The following is a 24846-nucleotide window of genomic DNA, read 5'->3' as shown; positions in this document are numbered from 1 at the left end:
TTATGCCAAGCTCTACACTTAGGTAAGATTTACGTAAGTTAAGTCTGAGTAAAATCGAGTTCGCTCTATAGATCTCAGCTCTAGAGTAATCTTACCTTAAATTATAATTTAAATAAATAATAAATAAATTCTTTATTGCCATACAAATCATTACAAATATAAAATGAACAATTAGGGTACGCGATTAAACAAAAGGCAAAAGGAAAAGGCTTAGCTTCACCTGACATGGAATCATGGATTTATGTTTACATGCAGCGCTGTTTTTCAGCCATCCCCTCCTCCCTAAGGTGTTGAGCGAGAGTGGATGTATTGTGGCTCCCCGATTACCTACTTAAGCTATCTTTTTTTTTTATAAAATGTAATATTAGAAAAAAAAATGCTCCGATTACCCTTGCAAGTGTATGTAAGTGTGTGTGTGAATATGTGTGTTTGTGTTTGCGTATGTGCGTGAGTGTGAGCGTGTGTTTATGTCCGTACACAGAAAAAATCTTTTAGAGAAAGATATTTCCAGTGGAGATGGTTCAATTTCTTCGCAGCAAGTTGCTTTTTTAGAAGAGCAAAACGGTATTTTTTTTTAAGGACTCGATACTCATTTGTTTCTTTAGAGGAGGAGGTAAGTCATTCCATATTTTTGCTGCATAGAATCTGTAAGATTCCCTAAACCGAGCTGTTTTGTGCTTAGGGATTATCAGGCCAAGTTGTCTGTTTGCACGCAATTTAAGTTTAATTTTTTTATATAAGAGGAGGCAAATGCGCAAGAGACTCACGGGATAGGAGTGGTGAAGCAACCGCCCATGGACATCCGCCATAACAGGTGTCAGGAGGATACCTTGCCGCTTTAAGGGAATATGTTCTTTTCTTGAAGGTGCCTAAGTCGTTTCGGTGCGGGAAAACCACAGAACAGCTTGACTTATTCTGTGGGAAAACAGCAGCCGGTAATTGATTCCACACAGTGGCTGTGCGAGGCAAGAAATTTCTTGCAAAACGCACGGTTTATGCTAAATGTTATAATACAAACTCATCACTGGTACAAAAGGCTTTATAAATACTTACTTGAGAAAACCCCATGACCGAAATTTCGAGATGATTGATTCGTTATTTTTTGCTGCTTTTAAGGCCTGAACTTATATACCTACAATCCATTCAAAGTTTATGGGTCTTCAGAATTATGATGATTGTATTGTAGTAGATCACAACTAGACAATTTTGACCTACTGCTATTTGGGAATAGGTAAAGATGAAACGCGTCTTCTTAGTCTCCAAACACACTTGGTGTTACAAACCTCGAATAACATAAGGGTTTTTTTTCAAATGACATTAAGGGATGAGATGAGCGGGACGTTAAGCTGATGGTAATTGATACGCCCTGCCCATTCCAATGTAGTGCCGCTCAGGATCCTAGAAAAACCCAAAAACTCTAAGCGGCACTATAATTGCGCTCGTCACCTTGAGACATAAAATGTTAAGTCTCATTTACCCAATAATTTCACTAGATACGGTGCCCTTCCCACCGAAACACTATAATGCTTGCACATTACAGCTTCACGGCAGGAAAAGGCGCCATTGTGGTACCCAATCTAGCCGGCATCTTGTCTAAAGTAGCCTCCCACTGGTAAAAATGAAACTCAGACATATGAAATGATGAATCAAAAAAATGATTTTGTTAGTATGTGACAAATAATTTACGAATCAGATTAATCTAATATATAAAATTCTCATGTCGCGGTGTTTGTAGTTAAACTCCTTCGAAACGGCTTGAAACCGATTCTCATGAAATTTTGAGTGCATATTGGGTAGGTCTGAGAATCGGACAACATCTATTTTTCATCCCCCTAAATGTTAAGGGTGGTCCACGCCAAATTTTTTTTTATTTATTTTTAAATTTGTTTGATTATGAATGCATTAAAAATATATACAACTTCAAATTTTCACCCATCTACGAGCAACAGTTACTTTTGTATCGCGATTTTAATATCGGCAATACAACGTTTGCTGGGTCAGCTAGTAATTCTATAAATATGCCAATAATTATCTAAAGCCCTGTTATAAAAAAATCAATAATATTAATGTAGGTTATAATATGTATAGGAGTATCAAAACATCGCCCTTTTTATCGTATGAACAAGCTGCCAGCGGTGAATTTAATTAAAATGACAGCACCTCCATTGAAGCACAGCCACGAAGAGAATTGTGATGATGCTCCGGGAAAATATATCTCGCCTCATTAAAATACAGAAACTCGCTCCATCCATTCAGATGAATGTTCGCAGAGCTTTGAAATGTATAGGATTGTGAATTTCCCTTTTAACTTTTGCTTAAAGTAAATATTATTAATTAATAAGTAATTATGATTAGTTTACTATGTAATTAGATACTGAAATTGTAATCGAATAATAATGTTACTAATACGACCGAGGTTCGCTCGAATTTATAAGAATGTACATAACTTAAACAAAACAAAACTCATCGGGATTCGAACCGAGGTTTTCTGCTTTCCGGATCACCCAATCCCATCTGAGCTATTATAGTCTTGTATATAGTGGTGAAATTTACATTTGTATTGTAATGTAATTGTAGCTGTTTCTCATTAAAACACGGATAAAACTACATTTTTTTTAATTGAAACCTAGCTTGATCGATTTATCGCCTCCGAAATCCCCTGTATACTAAATTTAAATGAAGAACGTTGGAGCCGTTTCCGAGATTCAGATTATGGCAAAAGTACTCTAAACTAATGAAAGAAAATGGATCTTCAGATCAAATGTCAAAATACGAGTTTTGAAATGATTCGGTGAAATTGTTTCAGATGTCATCCCATATCGGATAATTTATTAAAATTTCCATTTTCATTTCCTGTTTCTATATTGCACAATCTTTATTGTATTAATTTTAATACGTATTAACGTTCCATCCATTTCAAGGTCGAATTCAAAATTTAAATGGATATTTGTTAAGAAACTGTGAGTTTAGTTTTTTTCAAGAAAGACAGAAGCCATCAAAACCATTACTTGTATAAAAACCAAGCATTTCTAACGCTTTGATACAACGCAAGTAAAATTATACCGTAGTGTGCAGGACAAACTGTACCGGCATGCGAAACAGTTTGGTTAGACGAGTGAGTACGATCGGATCCTGGTTGGACGGCATTAAAAAGGTGTGACGAGGATTTAAAATATGTTCATGTGGTATAAAGTGGTCCAAAAAACATAGGGATCGACGTCTCAAGGATAATTGAATCACTTTTCACGTGTAAGTAGACCAATAATAATTAAAAATACAATTCAATATTTTTTATTTGATTATGCACACTGCAGAAGCACATTTTACTATTTTGCCTCGGGAAGCCCAAATAACGAAAGGTTTGACAGAGGTTCCATTTGTCATACACAATCGAAGGCCTTCGCTATATCCAGAATTCGCCTTGGTTTTGATTGTTGACACCTATGTGTTAGGTTGTATGTATGTCTACCTTCGACAAACAATGCAGTTAGGCAGGTCCAATTTCACGAAAGAGGTCACTCGTCGAATCCACTTTGATGGGCAGCGTTTGGGAAGCTCCGTAAAATCTTCTCGACCCGAATACCACAGTGTCTTAAGACGAAGGTTTTCAACCGGTGTGTGTTGCCAGTGATGACTTACGGTACGCAGACGTGGTCGTTAACTATGGGCCTTATGAGAAAGGTCATGGTCGCTCAGAGGGCAATGGAGAGGGCTAAGCTCGGAGTTTCCCTGCGAGACCTTTATGTCACTGCTTGTGGCGGCGACATGGGATGGGTCATCCCCTTCCCTAAAATATGGTTGAGGGAGGCGATGGCTGGCTCATACGTCATGCTCGTGAACGGGCGCTGCTTGCGGTGGCAGGATGATCCTGTTGCCGGAGACTCAGTTTCAGATTCTTAAAAGTTATTGTGTGTATATATATGTATGGATATATACATATTTATTTATTTATAATCGCTTATAAAATGATCACAGAATACCTTTATTTATTTATGATGTATGTGGATGATGCAGCTACTGCACTCAATAATTTTTGTATTAATTTACATTTACTTTTTCGACTTACTCGTGTAAGACATTGACTATTTGACGTTTGAGTGTGTCTGTTGCATCATTTTACATTTTATATTGTAATTTGAAATTATTTGTAAATCAATGTACTTAAATTTAAATCTTGATATAAAAGCTCAACCCTTTACGAAGTAGCGGTAGATTCAATAAGACAAATATTTTATTTTTTTTGACATTCATAAGTGTCATTTCCGTGACCTACGTGAATAAATTGATTTTGATTTGATTTGAACCAAAGTTACCGACATAGTCCAAATGATTGCGAAACTGAAGTGGGCATTGGGCAGTTCACATAGTTCGACGGACAGATGGCCGATGGGGCAGTAAAGAATGACGACCACGTACTGGAAGACTCAGTGTTGGTAGGCCCCCAACAAGACGGATCAACGATCTGGTCAATATCGCCGGAATACGTTGGATGAGGGCAGCGCAGGACCGATCGTCGTGGAAATCTTTGGGGGAGGCCCTTGTACAGCGGTGGACGTCTTCCGGCTGATGATGATGGTGATTATGTGTTAGGTATACCAGTAGATCGCCCGCCAACGAACAACGGTGAATGCCGTACTGTCGTTCGTGATCCTCTAGTTATACCAGAAGCAGGTGGTTTGTAAAATATTTCGGGAGAGATTCATTATCGAAAACGAACTTATAAATCAGACATCCTTAGCCAAATTACTAGTATTTTCCATACACATATGACGCTTAGAATTGTTGGGTTTAGAATCCTGAGTGGCGCTGCATTGTAATGGGCAGGGCTTATCAATTAACATCAGCTGAACGTTCTGCTCATCTCGTTCTTTATTGTCATAAAAAATCATATACCATCAGTTGCAGCTTGCTAGCCTCTTCCATGTCATCCCAGTCATGGTCCATTTAGTTTTAGTTCACATTGAACTGATTACTGATGTGTACATTTGCACGGACGGCACGCTACATTTTCGCTGTCTGTACGTCAGCTTTTATGCTGTTATACATAGGCTTAAGAGCTTCCAATAATATATGATGTCTAATAAAAAAAAGAAAAGATACAATAATATCTTTGTAATTCTTTGATATCTTGAAAGATTCGGATACTCTATATGAACGAAAATCCATTACATTATCTACTTAATATTATTAATGTCACGTCTTTTAGTCCTTTGAAAGTATCGGGCCTTCGAAAAACCTTTAAATATCTGATGATTAAATTGATAATGTGGCTTTTTTGTAAGATTGGCCCAAACAGTTCTTATCGAACAAAGCTCTTTAGAAAGGACCTATAGAGGGCTTAGGAGCGAACCCTTTCAAAAGAGAGATCAATGCGTCTCGATGTTAGCCCTGCCCGTGATCAACAATACACACGCTTAAGCGATTTATTAAAAAAGTTTCATAAGAGAGCAAATATATAATATGCCGCTAGCACACACTGATCCATTTCTTGCAAGATATTACTGCAAACGGTCTTCGGGTAAACCTTTAGAAGTAAGTGTTCCGCAGAGTTCTATTCTCGCTCCTTTCTTGTTTCTTATATATATATTAACGATTTACCGTTTATGGTAGATGATAGCCATGAGATTTTATTGCTTGCTTATGATACTTCACTTAGTTTTAAAGTGAAGCGATGTGCAGATATTGATGACGAGGTAAACAATACACTTTTTTGCTTGATTGCATGTAACTAATTCTAGTAGGCTTCATAAGATACATGATAGCTTTAAGGGTAAATGTATACACTTTTACACTTTTATAATCAACCAAACCACTGTTCAGGCATTATAAATAAATAAATTTAAATGTTTATTATAAAATGGCTCTGTCGTAAATCCTACTAATCCACAGCTGAATATCTAAGTGATCGGACAGCCTGGGACTAGATTATGATTGTTTTATAGCTATAACAATGATAGTACAATATTGTATATTTTGTTAAAAAGAGCGCAAAAAAAGAATGCTGGGAGAGTTTCTTGCGCCGCTTCTTCTCTCTCAGAGTACTACTTGTTTCTAAAGCGGTAGTAGTATTAGAATTGACATAAAGAAGAATTCTAAAGGAATCAATTTTGAGAAAATAAAGGCCTTTTATCGTGAATTATATGTATACCTGTCTCAGAGTTATGGGACATGAAGGGAAAGTACCTTAAATATCGAAGATAGGCTATTTTACTGAAAGACGACTTTATGTTATTTTTAAAAGTTAGTAATTCTGAATTCAAAGAATTTCTAAAAATTACTTGCCTCGTCTGGGAATCGAACCGACTTAAATTTAAAAAAAACACAAATTCACCATAAAATGGTAAGAAAATCAACAGGCAGCGGACTCATTAAAAGATTGGCGATTTGCGTAAGACAAGAGATAGCAAATTTTGAGCATTTAATTAGTTAATTTACAACTTAACTTAAGACTTTACTTAAGAAGAGTTATTAGTTTTTGGCCATTCTTTCGATTGGCATCATAAAAGTAGGGGTGTTTTTTTTTTTACATTTCAGTCGGTTCGATTTCCAGACGAGGCAAGTAATTTTTAGAAAATCTTTGAATGCAGAAGTACTAACTTTTAAAAATAACATAAAGTCTTCTTTCAGTAAAATAGCCTATCTTCGATATTTAAGGTACTTTCCCTTCATGTCCGATAACTTTGGGACAGCCTATATAATGTCATTGATTATAGTAAACAGACAGCGGCGGTGAAGGATGCTTCATACTCGATTGAAATGTTTTAAATGCATGTCATCGATATGATCTAAGTCATTCGATATTTTATTAGTCCGTTTCTTCAATTAATAATCTTGCATCCACATTCTCCTTTTCTCGCGTTTTTACTTACTGGACGCTAAATATGCCATACTGTTAGCTACAAGTTCTGCGGTATAGACAATTAGCTGCACGCGTTTTACAGAATATGTAAGAGTTGAAACGCTAAATGAAAATTAAAACGCACTCGTATAGACATAATGTAGCTGTATACTATGAAGATTTAAGGTGGCAAAGGGTCTTAAAGGGTTAATCTGGCCATAAATACTGTTACAATAAAAAATAAACAAAATATTACATTTAAATTTCGTATCATCAAAACATAGGCACAAGTGTATCAAGATACCATTCTTGAGAATATAATGAAGCCCCTTAACGACACCATGTTCCATAACCAAGAATGGTCCTTCCAGCAACACTCGGCGCCGGGTCATAACACGTCTATGCAGTCTTGGTTGGAAACCAACGTTTCGGATTTCTCCTTCTAAATCCGCTGGATTATGATTCATGGTCAGTTTCAGAGAGTACGACTTGCTCTAAACACCATGATAATTTGGAGTCCCTAAAGCAATCCGTACGGCAGTGAAAAATTTCCCATGGAAAGAGTGCGAGCTTCTATTGATAACTGGCCTAAATGTTAAAAGGACTGTCAATACAGTCTTGCAGCCAATGAAGACCACTTCAAATAAGCTTTTGATATTTTAAATTATTATATATTTATGTATTAAACTAACAACTAGGTTTCGGTGATTTATTTATTAATACGGCTTTACACACGATTTATCGGGTACCGACTAGTTTCGGACCATTCGGATGTCCTTCATCAGGGTGTGTGTTCAGTTCATACATTTTGTGCCCCGTGGACACCATTAGTGACAAAGTTTCAGTGATGCCATTATCGCCACCGATGCACACCACGCAACCCGCCGTGTCCAGCCGCGCACTACGAGCACAAGTCCGCATTATGAGACGGGCCGTTATCACGAACCCACTACACTCACCCTGATGAACCCTCCTAATGCTCCGAAACTAGTCGGTAGCAACTCTGACAAACCAAGAGTAAAGCTATATTAATAAATAACTTAACAATATCTAACGAAAGTTTTAATAATTAAATAGGTTTCGGTGAGCACATGCTACATAATAACCATACAAAGACACAAAGATAATCACTTTCTAGGCGTAGATTAGACTTGTTGTTTTAAAAATAGTATTCGTACATATTAAAAGCTTATAAACAGAATACGCTGTAGCTTGTGAGTTAGCGCTAGAGCTGGAGTGATCGAATCTGATACAACAAGGTCACAAAGAACACGGTTACAAAGTGAAAAGCCGCGGCGAGCTCAACTGCGAAGCCCGCGACCGCTCCAATTTCTGATGCTTGATACTCTGTGGTGGTTCTGTGGCTCTCAAACAAACACATCGGCCGAAACTGTGACACACTTGCTCAGCGCCCTCTATACAAGTTTCATTTACTGCGACCCTTGAACGGTGCTTTTGCATTGACTTTGAATCTCTAAGCTATCCAGACACAATCTCTAAGTAGTTATGTTATGAGGTGTTCAGGTAACACAACAAAGGAAGAGAACATTATTGCAAACAATTATAATTGTTTTCAAATATCTGGAGGTACGGCAATGCCCCCGCCAAGCCGAGCTAAAACAAGCGGCACGGCCGTTCCATCCTTTTCTCGAAGCAGTTCAGGCTATTTTCGACCCCCTATTAGACATTGTTTAGTGCGATGGCCACGTCAATCTATTTATTTAAAACATACAATATTTTCAATATTGATATGCTCACTATAAGGTGTTGTTAGGTTAGCTAATTATGTACCTAATCGCTTGAGACAAAAGGACCCTTCAGTAACTAACTAAATTGACAGATTTGGTATTTCATGGATCTCACAACTTTTTACGGTAACACAACAGAACTCTGTTGTTGCAAGAATAGGTTTTCTTTAGAAGTTATGTTTTTAATGGCATACTAATAATGTTCCTTAATAATTAGTCAATTTGGGCTAACTAAATAAGCACCCTAAGAAACTGTTTCTTCGTATTTTTCTGTATAAAACCTTATATTAATTAACTAACTGTTAACAGCTGGATCGCTGGGCATTTTTTTTATTAAAGATATTTCTTCAAACAAAAAAAATCTTATAACTATATTTACAATACTATGATTACATTAAAATAAAACTATCATTATGGAGAAGCGAACAGCATTCGCGCGTTGGATAGCTAGGCTGATCCGTTGGCCGAAATAGCTGCCAGCGCTTGGGTTTCCCAATGAAGATAGTACTGTGTACATTCTCCGCGCCTCTGGGCCCTACGAGTCAAGTTTCTCGACACACAAACGGCACAAAGAAGATACAACTTTCATTTAATATTGAAGAAGAATATTATTAAAAGTAACTTACATTTAAAAATCAGTAATAATGTCGGTGTGAAAGTTTTTGCTTTGCTGATTTAGGAAATGTGAGTCATGCACACTTGAACGCACTTCGCAATTTTTATTGTCATCAGTCGACCCGACCTCCTTCTCTTTAACCCCACACAGTATAATGATATCAGTTTGAAATTAGTTAACATTATTTTTTTGAGGAGCAGTGGGTCAGTTGTAACTGAGCAACTACTCTTAATGATGTTATGTATGTACATATTCACATAAGTGAATTTTCTAAATACAGTCATAATCAATTTTTACTGTGCAACAATTTTTATGAAAAAAGGAAGACCGTTGAGTTTCTTGCGTTCGCATTCGCACGTATTTTCAGGTAGGTAAAAAAGAACAAAAACCGCCCAGAAAGGAGTGTTTTGGAAGTGAAATTCAAATGACCTTAATCGGATCTTTGACTGGTCGAAATCCAATGGATTGCTATTAAATTCGAAAAAACGAAATATATGGTTATAGGTACTCGGCATCAAGTTAAAAAAGTAGTAACTGGTAAACCCAACATTAAAATTAATAATGAACAAATAGAGAGGGTAACCGAGGTCCGAAATCTTGGCTTGCTCGTAGACGAAAACTTACGTTTCGAAAAATATATACTTCAGATTGTTCGTAGTTGCTTTTATAGACTGAAAGTACTATACCGAATCAGAAACTCAATAAAAAAAGACCTACGTGTACTCCTCTGTGAATCTTTGATTCTTTCCAAATTTAATTATATGGATGCAGCCATAGGTCCACGCTTATTGGAGCGTACTAAACGTCTCATACAACGTGTTCAAAACGTTTGTGCAAGATATTGTTTCTCCATTCCGCGGCGAGACCACGTTACCCCTTATTTAAATAGAGAGTCATTATTAAAAATGGGGAGTCGTATGAAATTGCACTTTGCTACCTTACTATTCGGTATAATAAAGAACGAAATCCCTATTTATCTATTTAAAAAGTTAAAATGGAGAAGTGATGCTAACATTCCACATAAGACCCGCGCTTCGCACGATTCTTTAAATATACCCATCTTCCACACAACCGCATTTCGTGGTAGCTTTCGCTACGGAGCCACTAAGTGTTGGAATAACCTGCCACCACCACTTCGAAATTTGCACTCAAAGGAATCTTTTAAGAATAACTACAAAAAGCTATTATTGCAAGAGCAAAAACTAAATTAATACATCCACTGTAGTGAGGATGGGTATCATAATGGATATATTTTATCTATATAATATTAAATTACTCATGCATTTTTTATATATATTTTTATTATATACTTGTCTAGCTAGCGGGGATGTACGTAAATGCGTGTATACGCATCACTACTTGATATAAATATTTTCTTTTCAGATTTATAAATTTATTAAATTCTGAGCTTTGTTTATTAGATAGAGGATACGATAAATATTAAAATATTATAATTATTTGTTTCACTCATTACTGCCAAAATAGCTTTCACGGAAAAAAAAAATATAGGAAGTTCATAATATCAGTGTTAGGAAAATACGTCCTAACGTTTGCTGAGAACTTTCCTTTTTGCGAATCGCGCTGCTGCCTGGTTTGTTATCATTCTACATAGTTAGTTTTAAAGCATTAATATCTCTTTCTTTATTGTTTTTTAAACATTTGTATTGTTATTTTTCTTTTCTTTATACAATGTTAATTGTCATATCTATTGTACTTGTAAAAAAATTGGTGGCAGTTTTTCGCAAATAAAAAATTTATTATTATATTATTATTATTAAAAGTCAAAGAAAAAGGAAGTAATAACTATAATTCTTAATAATAATCCTCGGATGTATTCAATTTCCATTTTAGCATAATTTAGATAGAATATGTTTAGTGGGCAAGGTAATAGAGATTAATTCTTCTTTATTAAATGGTTGACACCAATTTCTACAGTATTATGGAATTAATATTTTTGTATAAAGAATATAATAATGTACTTATTTGAATACTACCGAAGCTGCTTATCTCGTCGCTCACAGTAAGTTAGGACCAACCGTTACCTCTGCTCTGTGTCGGCCGCGCCACAGCCGCGCGCCGTAGCGGGCAGACCGGTAGGTATCAATAAATCCACGATCCACTCACGTCAATATTGAAGTCCACGTTTATGACGCATAAAATTTTTACACACTGTTATAAAATTAATGTCCTGTGAATGATGGCTGTCGCGATCTTCTTTTATAAAACTTTATTCCGCAAAAAGACAATTTGATGTCATACTGTAATTGCTGAGAGATCGGCACGTTCAAATTCAAATACATATTTTGATTCAAAATAGGATATAAAATCACTTATTAAAAGTCAAAACCACCCATTCCAAAAGGTATGCCTCAGTCCTGAGAAAAACGGGCGCAACTTACTCAGCGGGCTTTTTTTATATAAAAACATGATTACAATGTAAAATTGTACAATAAATTTTATTTTTTAATGCCTGTGGACGGTTGCTCAATTCCCAATCAGTGGTATCATTAAGAAAGTCATGTATGTTCCAGTAACCTTTACCACACATACGTTTTTTAAAAATTCCTTTGAATTTCGTAATACATATTTTGTTGTGAACATTATCTGGGATCTTGTCGTAAAAATATATACAACAAAAGACTTACTAACTCCACTTAGCCGAGTAGTAGGCATTATAAGTTTATGTTTGCTTCTGGTGTTAACATTTTGGTTGTCATAACTTGCTCTTTGCAAGAAAATGTCATATTTTCTTGCAAATTCACTTATATGCCTATGTACATTCAACACATCATCAAGAATATATTGAGAGGCAACAGTCAAGATGATGATTTCTTTAAATTTTTCTCTCAATGATTCTTTCGTTCGTTTAGACAAACATGTTAACAGTATAAATAATATTATTATCTTTTGCCTTTTAAAAATGATAATTCACGTAATATATCATACTGAATTTAATTAAACTTAATTCTAGGAAGAGGCGTTTGTGGATGTTTTCGCTGAATTATATTTCAGAATACCAAATTTTTAAATTTGAATACCGTTATAATTAATAACGAGTCATATTCTTAGATGATACAGAAAGGAATTATTTTGGTTAAGATAAATATGAATACCGATAGATAAATATTTGGTCGGGAATGAAAGAATGGCAAGACATAAAGTACTGGTTGCTAGTGATGTCAGTCATAAGGTACTGAAAGTGGATGTCTCACTCCTTCCGAAAGATGTCAACTGCTGGACAAAGGCCTCTCCCAAAGATCGTCACGATGATCGGTCATGCGCTGCCCTCATTCAACGTATTCCGTTGCCATACCAGTGGGAGGCTCCTTTGTACAGGATGCCGGCTAGATTATGGGTACCACAACGGCGCCTATTTTTGCCGTGAAGCAGTAATGTGTAAACATTACTGTGTTTCGGTCTGAAGAGCGCCGTAGCTAGTGAAATTACTGGGCAAATGAGACTTAACATCCTATATCTCATGGTGACGACCGCAGTAATTGTATTGCCGCTCAGAATTTTTGGGTTTTTCAAGCATCCTGAGTGGCACTGCATTGTAATGGGCAGGCGTATCAATTACCATCAGCTAAACGTTCTGCTCGACTCGTCCCTTATTATCATTAAAGAAGTTAATAATTCTGTTAAATGAATATATCTAATCAATACCGAATTCCACATAGACAGATACATCGATCGGATATAATATTATTATTATAGCAATAGATCGAATGATGCTCACAATGTGAAACAAGACGTGATCACGGACGTGAGCTCTGAATAATTATTCTCCAATCAATTTCCAATTACAAGAGGGATATTCCGGCGGCGGCTCCATATTCACAAATACCAGCAGAATCTAATATCGGCTGCTATTCAATTAGCTTTACTTTAATATTGAAACAATTTGTGGGGAATTCTATTGTGCTTTAATTGATGTAAACATCATAGTTTAGTGAGTGTATACTCTCATATTATTGTCGCTTTCCAAAGTCAAATATTGAATTATAGTATGTACATAATTGTGGTCTTACTTTCGAAAATCAGGAAGTGTCATATGTCACTAGATTTTTCAGTTACATCAAAATCGAAAGCGCCGTACGGCACACTACGCCCTGATCAAGTTCTGACTCATTTTGTTTATAAGATGGTTTATTTTGCATGGTCTTATAGCTTGTTTCAATAGCTTTCTTATACATTCACTCAAATCATTCTTATTATCCTAATTATAATAATCTATTATCTAATAATCTAATACCGCGGCGCGGGGGCACTTACCGATTATGGCAAGGGGCAAGTAACTATCAAATTATAAAAAGAATTCTTAGTGATACTCACTGCTCTAATACTTCTATTATTGTTATGATTGGGAGAAGAGGGAATTTAAATAAAAATGTTCTACAAAAATTATACTATGAGTTAAATAGTTTAAAAATAGAAAATCTTATAATTTTCACACTGCCATTCATACAGGATTTGCCACAGGAAAACAAAGCAAGAGACAATTTGAATAATATGTTAACCCTATTGTCTCATTCAAATTATGTGACATATAATGGTAATTTATTATGTAGTAACACACACATAATTCATATTAATAATATAATTAATCATAAATGTAAAATGCTGACATTTGATAGGTTACACCTATCTAATTTTTATAAAAGACAGATAGCTAAATCGCTATCTTTTTATTTATTCTATAACACAGCCAATTATTTGGCAACCCGGTCCCCTGCTTCTATTGAGCAGGTTAGTAAGTTGATTAGCACTACTTCTATAGAGCAGTGTAATAGCTTGTTGGACTCGGCTCCTATTGAGCAAAGTAATTATTTGATTAACACTGCTTCCATTGAGCAGTCTTATAGTTTAGTTTCTGGGTTGAAGTATGTTCCAAATTATTTAAATTTGTCAATAAGACAATAGGAGACTCCCCTAGCAATATAAATACACAATGTACAAGTACTAAGAAACATAATAATTGTAAAGTCATAAACCTGATCTACCAAAATATGCAAGGATTGTTAAGTAAAGACCTGGAACTGGAGTTACTAATGAACCATGAAAATATCTTATCTCTTATGTCTTACTGAACACTGGCTTAGAAAATATGAGCTCATTTTTAACTTCAGTAGTCATCGGGTGGCAAGTGTGTTTAGCAGAGAAAAGGCAACACGTGGCGGCTCTCTTATACTTATAAGTAAATCATTTAAATTCAAAGACCGTTAAGATATTGTGGACCTCTCTGTTGAACGTACCATTGAAATAGCCTTTGCAGAGCTTGAGTGTGCCATTGTTGTAAGTATATACAGACCCCCCGATGCATTATATGAGTTATTTGAGAGTGTATTGGAGGAGGTTCTATCAAAATTATCAGAATCTAAGAAATATATTATGATTTGTGGTGACTTTAATATTAACTTATTAGAAAAATCCACCACAAGTATTAGATTCAAATCTTTGTTTAAATCATATAATTTATCAAATATTTTCTTAGAACCTACTAGAGTAACCAGCACCTCTAAAAGCTGTATTGATAATATTTTTACTAATTATAAACCTATTTCTCAGCCAATAATTAGTAAACTGAGCTCAGACCACTTTGGTCAATTAGCCTCTTTTAATATTGAAGTTAACAAATGTACTTCAACTAAAAAGTTTATGTTTGTTCCGGTAAACAATAGGCGAATGGAGAAATATAGAGGCAATGTTTCGGAAAAACTCTCAAACTTATAATATTTGAATTATAACAGTACTCCAAATGAGATGTATGGTAAGTTATTTAAAATAATTAAAACAGAGTTTGCTTCTATAATATTTACTTCGAAGACTGTCAACTCGGGTGGTCTCTTGTCATTTAACAACTGGGCAACATCTGGTATTCATAGGAGCAGACAACGGTTATATGAACTTATAGTGAGAGATCATCATGTAATCATGATGTATCTTTTCTTGTATATGAGAAAAAATATTCAAAATTATTCAAAAAAGTTTGTACTATTGCTAAGTCAATGTATATTAGAGAAATAATTAAAAATGCTTCAAATAAAATAAAAATGACTTGGAAAGTTATTAACGGGGAATCTGGAAGAGCGAAAGACTGCAAGTTTGTATATAATCTAATAATAAACAATACAAAAATCCACTCTGAGCAGGAAGTAGCTTCTGCTTTTGAGAGTTAGTTTTCTGACATTCCAGTTTCCATCTCAAGCACCCTTGTCTGCTCCACCAGTGTTGCCGAGTCACTTCTTTTGGAAAATGTTAAGGAATGTAAACAAAATTTAAAATTCAGTGTTGTTAGCCCAGCAGAAATAATTAAAACTTTCAGATCCTTAGAAATGAAAAAAACTGCTGATATATCTGTAAAAATAATAAGTTCTGTTATTGACGTCATATATTATATCTAGCACTAGTTTTTAATAGCTGTATTGAACATGGCGTGTTTCCTGACCTTCTGAAGGATAGTATAATTACACCAATATTTAAATCAGGACTCACTTCTGACCCGAATAACTATCGCCCTGTTTCAGTGTTGCTGACCCTAATTAAAATTTTTGAAAAAAATATTTTAACCCAAATGCTTACTCACTTTAACACTTATAAGTTACTTCATATAAAACAATTTGGCTTTACTAGGGGACGCTCGACTACGGATGTAGGTGTTGAACTCATCAGGAATATTTTTGAGGCCTGAGAGGAATTGCAGAATGCACTTGGTATCTTCTGTGATTTATCTAAGGCTTTTGATTGTGTTCAACATTCAACGCTGGTCAGGAAGCTATGTCACTATGGTATAAGAGGATCAGCACTCGATCTTCTGATCTCATATTTAAATAATAGGATTCAGAGGGTCGGGGTGAATGGCAGGAGATCTCCTGGGACTCCTCTCGGTATGGGGGTACCACAAGGGTCTATTCTTGGACCCTTCCTCTTCCTAATTTATATAAATGATCTACCTAACCTTGTAGAAAAAAAAACACAAGGTGGTAGGTATTGTTTGCGGATGATACTTCACTTATGTTCAAAGTGATACGAAGCCAAGTTTTATATGACGAAGTAAACAATGCTCTGATATATATATGAATCTGACATCGTGTACTGGTTTAGCGCCAATAACTTATTGTTAAATAGTCATAAAACCAAATATATTAAATTCACCGCGCCAAATGTCAAAAAACTAGATATTAATATTTTATTAAATGGAGAGGTGGTAAAACCAGTGGAATCTGCTGTATTTCTTGGCATTACTCTTGATTCCAAATTGCAGTGGGGCCCCCATATTGAAGGATTAGCGAATAGGCTTAGTTCTGCAGCATATGCGGTTAAGAAAATTAGACGGTTAACTGATATAGATACGGCGAGATTAGTATACTTTAGTTATTTTCATAGTATTATGTCCTATGGTATATTGTTATGGGGCAGTGCTGCAGAAGAGGGTTATTGGCGCGATTTATAACCTAGATCCTAAAGAATCAGTAAGAGAAAAATTTAAAGAAATAAACATTTTGACTGTTGCTTCTCAATACATTTTTGATAATGTTCTGCATGTACATGTACATTGAGGAATTTTCTAGAAACTTTGACATTCATAATATTAACACGAGGAACATACACTTGTTATGCCTACTACTCGGTTGGGTCGAGTTAGTAAGTCTATTGTTGGGTGATGTATATGCTTTTACAATATGATCCCAGAAAATGTACAAAACAAATGTGTTACGAAATTTAAAAGAATTGTAAAAAAACGTTTGTGTGGGAAAGGTTATTATAGCATAAACGATTTTCTTAAAGACATCACGGACTGGGAATAAAGCGAACACCCTCAGGCTCTTTAATTATAAATGTTTATTGTACGATATCGCATTGTAATCTTTATTTTATATATAAAAAAAGCCCGCTGAATTTCTTGCGCCCATTCTTCTCAGGTCTGAGGCAGTCTCTTTTGAATGGGTAGTTTTTGACGTTCAATAAGTGATTTTTAATCCTATTTTGAATAAAAATATTTGAATTTGAATTTGAATATGGAAGGTTAAATCGTTGTATAAAAAGCTGGTCCAAACATGGTCATTTCCGCGCACCAATTTTTTTTCCCTTTCAATTAGGGGACATAATAATATAATTATTATAATGTTGCCCCACTTGCATTACAATCTAGCCTTTACTTAGACTAATAAGTAATTCTACTTTAACTTAAACTGCTAGATAGATTAAACTAAGAATGTGTCCATTACCACATTTCTTAATGTCTCCATTAAAGGGAAGTCACTTTGTTCACGTGTCTTTTATAATATCACTATTTTTATATTTTATTACACTAATTCACTAGCACTACACTAACTCAAATGGTTTTGTTCGATTTAGTCTTCTTACTATATCAGTGTTGTCAAGGAGGTGGATTGCCTCGACGTTCACATGATGGTGAAGTCTATGTTGATGAGCTTCAGCATATTTTTGGATAACTTTGTCAACAAACTCAATGTTAAGGTCCCGATGGAGTTCGCTGTTTCAAATGTACCAGGGTGCGTTCACAATTTCTCTCAATACTTTATTCTGGAAGCATTGTATGATTTGAATATTTGTTTGTTTGGTGCAGCCCCACAGCTGGATCCCATAAGTCCATACAGGCATAAGGACTTGCTTGTACACTAAAACTTTATTTTGTACTGACATCTTAGAGTGTCTTCCTAGAAGCCAGTACATATTTTTAAAACGAAGTCCTAATTGTTCTCTTTTTTTCTTGATGTGAGCCTTCCAGCGGAGTTTTGCATCAAGAGTCATATCGAGATATTTAACTGTATTTTCGTATGGTACTATTGTCTTATTAATGTAATCTGGCTCGTAATCTGGTTTCTTTTTGCTAAAGTTTACATGAACAGATTTACTTTCATATATATGTTCTCCATTTTTTAGTCTACGTAACTACTGTGTTTACCGCTATTTGAACTTTCTCTGCTGCCTCTTTATGGTTACAACCCACGCCCATTAGAGCAGTATCATCAGCAAAGGTCGCAACAGCGTTATTTTCTATTTCAGGAATGTGATTTGTGTATAGTAGGTACAGGACCGGACCTAATACACTGAGGCCCTCCAGCTTTTATTTCCTTAATTTCTGAACATACATCCTCTTGTCGAATCCTAAAATATCTATTGGTAATATAAGATTCAAGAATATCTGCAAATGATGGTAAAGCCATTCTTAGCTTAGCCATGCTTAGGCCTTCATGCCAAACTTTATCGAAAGTCTGCGGCACATCCAGAAATATTGTGAAGCAGACTTCTTTATTTTCTATAATATTTGTAAAACTGGTGCTCTGGAATCAGATTATTAATCTCTATTATAGGACGCGCACCAATAAGAACCGTGATTGTAAAACTCTTACATGCGAAATGTATTTTCTTGTAATAAATATAAGTTTTCTATTAAAAGAGAGAGAATTCTTGTGTGTATTTCAAAATAATAGGAAAAATCCTACCACACCAACTTGAATAACTTGTTCCTCTATCTCTATTCGGTAGCATTTTCAAAAAACCACTAAATGAAAATTTATCGCGGGTTCGAGTCCCGTATCGTTCATAAATTTTGGTAACAAATTTAATTAATTTAATTCCGGAAGTGAGGGAACTTTACAAATATCAAATATTCATTATTCATTTTGTAACATTATTAGATTTTACAGTAAAATTAAGTAGTGTTGATGATATTAATTCGATTTAGTGATTTATACAGTGAGATTCGCACAATTTTCATAATTAAAAAATATTTTAACCGACTTCAAAAAGGAGGACTTTATCAATTCGGTCGGTAGTTTTTTTAATGTATGTACCCCGATTACTCTGAGATTTATGATCCAATTTTCGTAATTTTAGTTCGATGCAGAATAGATGCCATTTGGTCCCATAAACATTTTACATAGTTTGGCCCAGTAGTTTTCATTTTATGAACATTTTTTATGAAAATTTTTGTTTACCTCGATGATATAATTGATTTTTTGTGTACAGCTTTTTTAGGAGTGTTCATTCAGGTTGATTATATATTATAATTATTAACTGACACTAAAAAGTAAAAGATAAAAAAAAAACTACGTTTAAAAAACCGACTCCAAAAACTGAAAAGTATCACATAAATAAAAATTTAATTTAATGCACCTTTAGCTTTAATATTAATAAAATACTATTATTTGTATGTGCTACATATTCATATGCGGGATAGCTTCGTCTAGAACAAAACAACCCAAGCGGACAGACACGCGTGGCCAGACAACCTTAATAATTACAGTAAGTAACCTGTTTGTAATATTAAGTTATATTTTGTTAAGGGCTTGACTTAAAACCTATTAATAGGTAGCACATATAAATAATAGTATTTTATTTATATTAAAGGTAAAGGTGTATTAAATAAAATTTTTAGTTATTTGATACTTTTCCGTTTTAAGAAGTCGGTTTTTTTAAAAGGAGGTTTTTTGCAATTTAACCTCCTTCCTTTAAAAGTCTATTGAAATGATTCTTTTGTTTGGTATCTGTAAAACTACACTGGCCTTCAAAAGTAAGTATCACAATTTTAAAAAACGTTTTAAGTTCACAAGATATACTTTCGAAATAAAAAGGACTTCAAAGAGAATTTATTTTGTACATAAAAACTTTATAGTCGGCAACCTTCTTTTAAGAATTGGCTGAAAAAAAACTTCAAAAACAAAACCAATCCTTTTTCAAAGTGGACGTTTCCGAATTACAAATTTACCATTCACATTTTTCTTTCTGTTTTAAATTTTTTTCAAGATCGATTGGTCTTGTTTTAAAAATTTATGCTAAAAAGCACATAACATTTATTTATCATGCCTCTTTCAGTTGAAGAATGTGCTAGGATCATGGCTTTTCTGGAACTAGGCATCAGTATGCGTCGTACTGCAAGAATGGTGGGTGTGATGGTACGAACGGTCCAGAAGGTAAAGCGAAGGTACGAAGAGACTGGACACCATCTGAGGAGACCTTGTAATGGCAGACCCAGGTGTACCAATGCCCGAGAAGATCGTTATATTATTTCCACTGTGTTAAGAAATCGCCACCAAAATGCAGTTGAAGTCCAGCAACAGCTACTTCAGACCCGGAGGGACTACATTAGTGACAGTACAGTGAGAAGAAGACTTGCTGAAGCAAATTTGAAACCCCGAAGACCAGCGAGTGGCCCAAAACTCGAGAGACAGCATCGAGTAGCGAGACTGCGATACGCCCGTGAACACATGCAGTGGGATGAAGAAGAATGGTCAAGAATTTTGTTTGCAGACGAGTCTCGATTCTCCCTTTACACTTCTGATGGAAGGCGAAGTGTTTACAGGCGACCTGGTGAGCGATACCTTCAATCCTTCATCTCAGAAAGAGTCCTATACGGTGGAGGCAGTGTACATGTATGGGCTGGCATATATCTTAAGAAGGTCGCACAGAGCTAGTAGCCATAGAAAATGGCACCCTCACTGGGCAAAGATATGCTCAAGAGATTCTCAATGAGTATGCAGGGCCGTATTTAGCAAATATAGGTGATGGATCGATGCTGATGCATGATAATGCCCGGCCACACACGGCTCATATCGTACAAGAGTATATTCAGGAGGTCGGGATCAGCGTGATGGCTTGACCATCAAGAAGTCCTGATCTCAACTCGATTGAACACGCCTGGGATGAGCTTGGAAAGCTACTCAGAAATCGCAGACCACCACCTACTACCCTCAGGGCACTAAAGCAGGCCCTGGTAGAAGAATGGGAGAATATTCCCCAACATTGGCTCCGAAACCTAGTGTTCAGTATGTCAAACCGGTTTGAAGCTGTAATCAGAGCTCGAGGAGGCAATACCAGTTATTAAAAATTAAATAACATTTAGTTGAATTTTTTTTTACGCTAAACTAAAAATGTCTATTTTCATTATTTTTTCTTTTTTAAGTTAAAAATGTTACTAATGTATAATTTTACTTTCTAAGAATTAAAGCCTATAAAATTTGCAACAAAACGTTTTTAATCTTAAATCTCTACCTTCTATAGTTAAGAAAAAAAATTAATTTGAAAAGTGTGATACTTACTTTTGCAGGCCAGAGTAATTAAAAATAATTTCACTATACTGCAATGCTATATGATCTATCTTCTTATCTAGACTTCTATACTAATATTATAAAGAGGAAAGATTTGATTGTTTGTTTGTTTGCATTGAATAGGCTCCGCAACTAATGTGAATGTTTTATTCGTTAGTGGAAGACAAACGTAGTGCAGCGAGCGATATTGAATAGGAGCCCTTGGGAGTAAACAAGAATTGATCGCATCATTTATAACGCGAGATTTAGATAGCGCCGACGCCGGCGTCTCCATTACTCAACGCTTCTTTTACATCAAACATCGACGTGGTCTCTCCACACAGACGAAGCCAGCCGCAGCGTGCCACGCCTTGTCGATGTTTGTGATTTCTTTATTCAAATCATCAGGCGATCCTCAATTCCATTCTTTTATGGAATAGGAGGACAAACTAGCGTACCTGAGCGCACAAGAGAGGTCACCTGATGTTAAGTGATCACCGCCACCCACATTCTCTTGCAACACCAGAGGAATCACAAGAGCGTTGCCGGCCTTTAAGGAAGGTGTACGCGCTTTTTTTGAAGGTACCCATGTCGTATCGTACCGGAAACACCGCACAAGGAAGCTCATTCCACAGCTTTGTAGTACGAGGGAGAAAGCTCCTTGAAAAGCGCACTGTGGAGGACCGCCACACATCCAGATGGTGGGGATGATATACTCAATTCCATTAATTAATTATTAGACACATGGGAGGAGAATCATCGACTATTGCTCCCACAGTGGTAACAGCAGTAGAATATGACACTTGATACTTCTTGAGCAGATCCAAGTAAGATGCCTTCGCTGACTGTTGATTGTTCCTTGTGCGTTCTCTCGCGCAGCGTTATGTCAAAGCGTATTATTTTACGTGTAGCAATAGATTGCTTATAATTAAGATGATTTGAGTGAATGTATCAGAAAAATTTTGAAACAAGCTATAAGTCTCAAGTCATAAAATCTTATAAACAAAATAAGAGTAAGATCTTGGTGAATAAGTAGGATGCCGTACGGCACTTTCGATTTTGGTGTATCTGAAAAATCTAGTGCCCTGGGGCACTGCCGATTTGAGAAGCTTAATCGCTGGTATTCTGTAAGGGTTTGTGCCACCTGACTTGCTGATCCTTCTGGGCATCAATGATATGCTGTAATATTTGTAAAGTTCTGTATGGCAATAAATAGCCTATGTATTTATTTAAATCAACATCATTAATTGCTTCGCACACGACAGCACGCGGAAGTATATTTTATGGGGAAATCGATGAACAGTGCCAAAATAAAGAAGTGTCTTCTTTCGCTACTATCTACCGCTCTTCGACAAGACTCCTCTTAGAACTTTGTCACCTCGTCACAGCTAGTCTATTTTTCAGGGATACTCTTTGAATGATCGATCGAACTGGATTTCTTGGCGTATATAAAAGCAAAACTTCGAGAAAAACGTTTTATGTACGCCGAGATTAATAAATTCCATTGAATTATCAGAACCTATTATCTCGAATCTTAATCTAACTTTTTAAATGTTAAAAGGAAAAAACACGAATGCATAGTGTGCATTTTTAATTATTAGTCAATGTACATATTACTGAATACTTTAATATTACTACTATTGCTTCAACGCTGTGCTTATGAAGACACCTTAAGCGGGATTCTTGAAGTGGGGCCTTCCAACATCTTTTCTTTATTGTGTTTTTATACTCCTCGCAATAGATCGAGCGCGGAGCGACGGCGGTGGCGGCGCGGCAGGACGGTCCCGAGCGTTATGAACGATTGTAGAGCATATCCGCCCGCTTTTTGAGCCCTCGCCTGCGAATTATTAATAGATCTTAAATCCTTGTTTTTACTGGCGGGTGAGGTTGATGATAAATTATAAACAATTATACCAGAGACAGTACAGTGAGATCAAAGAAAAGCCACCACTACCACTCTTTTTTTTTAATTAATAATCTACTTATCTAGTTAAATATTATATTATCTGATTCTGTCGATATCAGTCTTCTGATCTCATATTAAAAAAATAGAATTTGGAGAGTCAACGTGAATGGTAAGAGATCTCCTGGAACCCCATACTGAGAGATACCACAGGGATCTATTCTTGGACCGTTCCTCTTCCTTATGTACAAAAATGATATTCCTAACCTTATAAAAAAAAATAAGATAGTATTGTTTGCTGATGACACTTCACTGATATTCAAAGTGAAAAGAATTCAAGTTCTGTATGACGAGGTAAACTATATACTATCCGACATCGCGTACTGGTTAAGCAGGAATAACCTAATGTTTAATAGCAAGAAAACGAAAAATACCATGCTAAAAAATTTAAAAATACCACCAATAAAAATACCGTGTGAAATGTCAAAAATGTAGATGCGAGTGTATTGTTGAACGCAGTGGTTATAAAACCGATGGAAACTGCTATATTTCTTGGCATTAGTCTTGATACCAAATTACAATGGGACCACATATTGAAGGATTGGCTAAAAGACTTCTACTCTGCAGCAATATCTGCAGCATACGCTGTTAAAAAATTAGACAACCGATGTAGATACGTCGCAACTAGTTTACTTTAGTTATTTTTCTAGTATTATGTCCTATGGTATATTGATATGGTGCAATGCTGCCCATATTCATACTAACATTTTGCTGCAGAAGAGAGTTTTTCGCGCTATTTATTAAGCTTTAAGAATAATTGGAAGCAAAATTTAAATAAATAAGGATTTTGACTGCTGCCTTTATTTTTGCATATATTGTTGATAATGTTATGAGTGTATATTAGGCACCTAAGTGATTTTTTTAGGTACTATCATAGCCACAATGTCAACACTAGGAACAAACATGAACTTATTATGCCTACTACTCGGCTAAGTTGAGTTAACAAGTCTTTCGTAGGGCGATATGAATACTTTTACAATACAATCCCAGAAAATGTTCCAAACATATGTATTACTAAATTCAAAAGAGTTAAAAGACGTTTTTGTGGTATAGGTTACTATAACTTTCTTAAAGATACCACAGACTGGGAATGGAGCACCGCCGTCAGGCTTTTTAAGTTATCAATTTGTTTCTATCGAAATTTATAAAAAAAAAGAAGAAGCCCGCTGAGTGACTTGCGCACGTTCTTCTCAAGTCTGAGACATTCATTTGCGAATGCGTAGTAGTTTTTGACTTTCAATAAGGTTTTTATCATCCTATTTTGAATAAAAATATATGAATTTGAATTAAAGATACAATAAATCAATTGTTACAGGGTTATATTTTAGTATTTTATATATTTAGGAATTACAGAATTGATTTGCTTTGAGCAAGTAATTTGACTATTAAATTTTAAATTTTAAGCGGGCCCACGCAATACTTATTTCGAACAGTAAATGAATTTTGAGTTTCTTTGAATTTAATTATTTATTTTCTCCGGACGGAACAATTAACACTAATGCCATTAAGAATATTTTATTGTCAATGCGTGCAGTCCGAAATGCGGATAACGATTACTAGTGTGGTAGGCTCCTTTGCACAGGATGCCGGCTAGATTATGGGTACCACAACGGCGCCTATTTCTGCCGTGA

The 24846-nt window shown here is 35.5% G+C and overlaps 1 protein-coding gene across 1 annotated transcript in view; it reads left to right on the top strand.

Annotated features, from left to right (window-relative positions):
- The window catches only part of LOC126973065 (serine/arginine repetitive matrix protein 1), a 79211-nt gene extending 60659 nt beyond the window's left edge, over positions 1–18552 (top strand). Inside the window, exons 11-12 of the mRNA XM_050820178.1 lie at positions 9707–9780; positions 18538–18552. Of these exons, the coding sequence (XP_050676135.1) occupies positions 9707–9780; positions 18538–18552 (89 nt within the window). The remainder of the gene's footprint in view (positions 1–9706; positions 9781–18537) is intronic.
- Positions 18553–24846: the final 6294 nt, after the last annotated feature.

This window comes from Leptidea sinapis, chromosome 28 (genome assembly GCF_905404315.1).
Source record: "Leptidea sinapis chromosome 28, ilLepSina1.1, whole genome shotgun sequence".
Classification (NCBI taxonomy): domain Eukaryota; kingdom Metazoa; phylum Arthropoda; class Insecta; order Lepidoptera; family Pieridae; genus Leptidea; species Leptidea sinapis.
This window is presented reverse-complemented; position numbering and strand designations above follow the sequence as displayed.